Below are 4225 nucleotides of genomic sequence, written 5' to 3' on the forward strand. Positions count from 1 at the left end.
AGTCGCAGACGGGGCCTAGGATGGGCGGTCGCGCAATCAGCTCGTGGGGGTGGCTGCGGCGCAAACGCCTGGGTCCGGGGAAGGGCGGGAAGGGGCGGTGGGCTGCGCAAGGGCTGGGGAGGAGTAGGGGCCGGAGTGGGTGGGTCCAAGGGGCCGGGGCCCGGAGCCAGGCTGTCCCGCGCCCCCACCCCCACGTGGCCCTGCGCAGCCAATGGCACGGCCCCGAGGGGGAGCCCCCGGGGAGGGAGGCGGCCCCCCGACCGGCTCAGGCCCCCTCCCAACCTGAACTTCGTTTTTATAAACGTCCCGCGATGAGCTAACCTGTTGGAGGGCGGGCTGGCGGGCGGGCGGGAGGCTCGCAGAGGGAGAGAGGGCGAGAGGAAGAGGGCGGGAGCGAGAGAACGAGAGAGAAAGGAGAGGAGGGAGGAGGTGCGCCGCGCCATGGGGTCGTGCACGGGGCCGGGGCCGGGGCCGGGCCAGGCCGGGCCATGAGCCGCGCCGGGAGCTGGGACATGGACGGGCTGCGGGCGGACGGCGGGGCCGCCGGGGCGGCCCCGGCCTCCTCCTCCTCCTCCTCCTCCGTGGAGGCAGCGGCCCCGGGCCAGTGTCGCGGCTTCCTCTCGGCGCCAGTGTTCGCCGGGACACACTCCGGACGCGCGGCAGCGGCGGCGGCGGCGGCGGCGGCAGCGGCGGCGGCGGCGGCGGCGGCCTCTGGTTTCGCGTACCCGGGGACCTCTGAGCGCGCGGGTTCCGCCTCGTCGTCGTCATCTTCGGCTGTGGTCGCGGCGCGCCCGGAGGCTTCCTCTGCCAAAGAGTGCCCGGCGCCCGGCGCGGCCGCTGCAGCGCCCCCGGGCGCCCCGGCCCTGGGCTACGGCTACCACTTCGGTAACGGCTACTATAGCTGCCGCATGTCGCACGGCGTGGGCTTACAGCAGAATGCTCTCAAGTCGTCGCCGCACGCCTCGCTGGGAGGCTTCCCGGTGGAGAAGTACATGGACGTGTCGGGCCTGGCAAGCAGCAGCGTACCGGCCAACGAGGTGCCCGCGCGAGCCAAGGAGGTGTCCTTCTACCAGGGCTACACGAGCCCCTACCAGCATGTGCCCGGCTACATCGACATGGTGTCTACCTTCGGCTCCGGGGAGCCTCGGCACGAGGCATACATCTCCATGGAGGGCTACCAGTCCTGGACGCTGGCCAACGGGTGGAACAGCCAGGTGTACTGCGCCAAGGACCAGCCACAGGGCTCCCACTTTTGGAAATCATCCTTCCCAGGTAGGGACGTTGGGAAAAGGGGAAGGACAAGAGGGAGAGATGCAGGGAGGGAGGGAGCGGAAGAGAAAAGAATGGACTGGGAGTCTACGCCCCTGCTTGGGAGTTGGGCACCTATCCTCCTCCCCCCAGCCATGGTTAACTCAGTGGAACAGTCGGTCCAGTTTGTGTGAAATCTGTAAATTCATCCTTTGATTTAAATTGCCTCTCTCACAACCCTTTTCTGCCTGTGTGCGGGCATAGGCCTATTTTTCTCCTAAAGTTGAAGGTCTTTGCTGCCCTTTGCTCAGGCCTTGGCCCCTCCTCCCCAAAGAGGTGTCACGGAGTTGAGCCCCACTTTTCAAGGACATGAATAACCCAGAGTGACCACTAAAGCTTCCAAGAGCTCACAAGCTCCAAACGCAGGAACACGAAAAGTCAAAGTTTGAACAAACAGCCTAGATATTTCTTTTTAAGTCTGTGTATGTTTGTGTGTTTGCAACCAGCATTTGCAGAAACTGTCCTTATGAGAGTCCCCAGCAACTACACCATAAAATCTCAGGCTTGTTAAGATGCCGGTTTGAGAAACCATGATGATCCATCGTACTGGCCTTCACTTTGAAGTGTAAATAATCTTTCTTTAATAACATGTAAATAATATGTCTGTGTAAATAATAATAAAGTGTAAACAGCCTGTCTTTCTTCATTCTCTGTACCCCCTCCAAGTCTACACACACAGTCCCCAGCTGGGTGCTCCAGATATCCCGGTCTAATTTTTCCTGTGCTGTTTTTTTATACCAGGGGATGTGGCTCTAAATCAGCCAGACATGTGTGTCTACCGTCGGGGGAGGAAGAAGAGGGTGCCCTACACCAAACTGCAGCTCAAAGAACTGGAGAACGAGTATGCCATTAACAAGTTCATTAACAAGGACAAGCGGCGGCGGATCTCGGCTGCCACGAACCTATCCGAGAGACAAGTGACCATTTGGTTTCAGAACCGAAGAGTGAAAGACAAGAAAATCGTCTCCAAGCTCAAAGATAGTGTCTCCTGATGTGGGCCAGATTGGCCACAGAGAGTTTAAATGCTTCCACTTGCCTCCAAAAGACCTTTGGAAAGACTTGAATATGTATTTAATTCCCCCATTCCCCTGCCAGTAATGGCAAATTTTGTGAATTGTTTTTCTCTCTTCCCCTTATCTGGCTCTAAAACCTCTTGCTGCCCAACCTGATTTTGTAGTTCTGTTTCTTACTTGTTTATTTTTTATTTTGCTCTTGTCTAGGTTTATTTTTTATGACTTTTTAATGTTCTGTTTCTCCCTCCAGGCCAGTATAAAGGACTTGAAGTATTTTTAAATAATCCCCCCAAATGAATTTCAGAAGTGCCATTTTGATTTTAGGGTTTTATTTTTTTAAATCACTTTTTATGCCTGTTTCCAGCACTTCTTATCTTCATAATCCATTAGGGCAGAATGATTTGCAGTCATTCATATCCTGTGATTGGGTAATTGAATCATTAGCTCTCAGCACTCTCCCTGAGGCAAATGGAAACAGCTCTGGGCAAGCAGTGTTCTAGGGTCACTGGGAAAGTCTAAAAATAGGAGGCTGGAGGGACTGTGATGGCTTTAAAAGCAGCTACCTTATTAAATAGGGTTTGTATCAATATTGGAGTGAAGACAATCTTTCTGACTTTGGGTCTTTCACTTGCTGTCGTAATTGTTTGTGTTTAATACACCTTCTAGATGTGTGCTTTTATAATCTTTAATTTGGAAATAATGTGTCCTCATGATGCCTTCATTTCTCTAGATGCAGATATTTAAATGGCTGCAATTGGCAGAGTGACCCACGGATGGTATAAATGCATCCCCTCTCCTTGGCCTCCAGTCTGTGGGGCTAGCATTGAGACCATCTCCTCAGTTCCCTGAAAGAGGCTTGAATCAGTGTGGCCATGGGTGGGAACTTTTATCCAGAACCCAGCGAAGAACTTGACTGTCTGAACAAATGTATTGGGCTCTCGTGGAGCTTTAAGACATCTAACAAATGTGGAGCTCTGAAGTCCAGGAAGAAAAAAAGATGTTTCTGAAAGTGATGATAAATAACGACTTCTAAAGTGCTGCATATTTATACAACTGAGAGATTATTTTTGTAGATGCAATGTCTGTGAGCTGAGATACATGGGCAGTGCTTCAGGCATTTAAAAATCACTTTTTCACTCCTAGGGAGATGCAAATAAACAGAACTCTCTTGTTTCTTCTGAGTCTTTACACATTTGTTTTCTTTTTCCAAGCTTGTGTTGCCTCTAGAAACTGGTCTTATTTAGTATAAAATCTTGTTATCCCAAATGCTATGGAATTCCCTATAGATGAAGGAAACTCAACACCAGTTCTGGTCTGTAAAACCTCCAGGCTCTCCACTTCCATCACCCCTTCCCTCTCCTTTTCCTGTGCCTTTAAGACAAATAGCGATAACTTTAAATTAGCATATAATTTGTGGTGTCTAAAATTATATTTTTTACCAGACCAGCTCAAAAAAAAATTCCCAATTAAATTCTACTTCTGAAAAAGAAATATTTCAGGCTTATCCCTTATCGCCTTCTCCCGGCAGCCTGCACACAGCAGTTGAAGACTGAAACCATAATTATACACCCTAAACCTCTAGACGGAATTTTTAGGCACTACTAACTTTCTTTCTGAGGGCTTTTTGCCACTCAGGGAAATGGCCGCTGAGGAGCTGGATGCCTCGTCGTTGTTAGTGCCCGGGCGCGATGAATTCAATGGCTGCTAACTTTTGGTATGTGAGTTAAATACAGTTGTGTAAAACCTCACACGATATGTAAACTCTTCTGGCGGGAGGATTCCCTTATGGATTTGCCAGAGGAGGCTCAGAGACCCAAGGTTCGGAGCTACTTTCGTTTTCTCCTCCTCGGCTTGATTTCTTTCGTATCTTGCAACCGACTTCGAGCAGGCAACTTCGTTTTAAT

The 4225-nt window shown here is 51.4% G+C and overlaps 1 protein-coding gene across 1 annotated transcript; it reads left to right on the top strand.

Annotated features, from left to right (window-relative positions):
• Positions 1 to 413: 413 nt before the first annotated feature.
• Positions 414 to 3496, top strand: HOXD13 (homeobox D13). The gene is made up of 2 exons (XM_007451083.1): positions 414 to 1272; positions 2050 to 3496. The coding sequence occupies exons 1-2, from the start codon at positions 489 to 491 to the stop codon at positions 2298 to 2300; spliced, it is 1035 nt and encodes a 344-aa protein (XP_007451145.1). The 5' UTR covers positions 414 to 488; the 3' UTR covers positions 2301 to 3496.
• Positions 3497 to 4225: the final 729 nt, after the last annotated feature.

Source organism: Lipotes vexillifer, unplaced genomic scaffold (genome assembly GCF_000442215.2).
Source record: "Lipotes vexillifer unplaced genomic scaffold, Lipotes_vexillifer_v1.1 scaffold645, whole genome shotgun sequence".
Taxonomy (NCBI): Eukaryota; Metazoa; Chordata; class Mammalia; order Artiodactyla; family Lipotidae; genus Lipotes; species Lipotes vexillifer.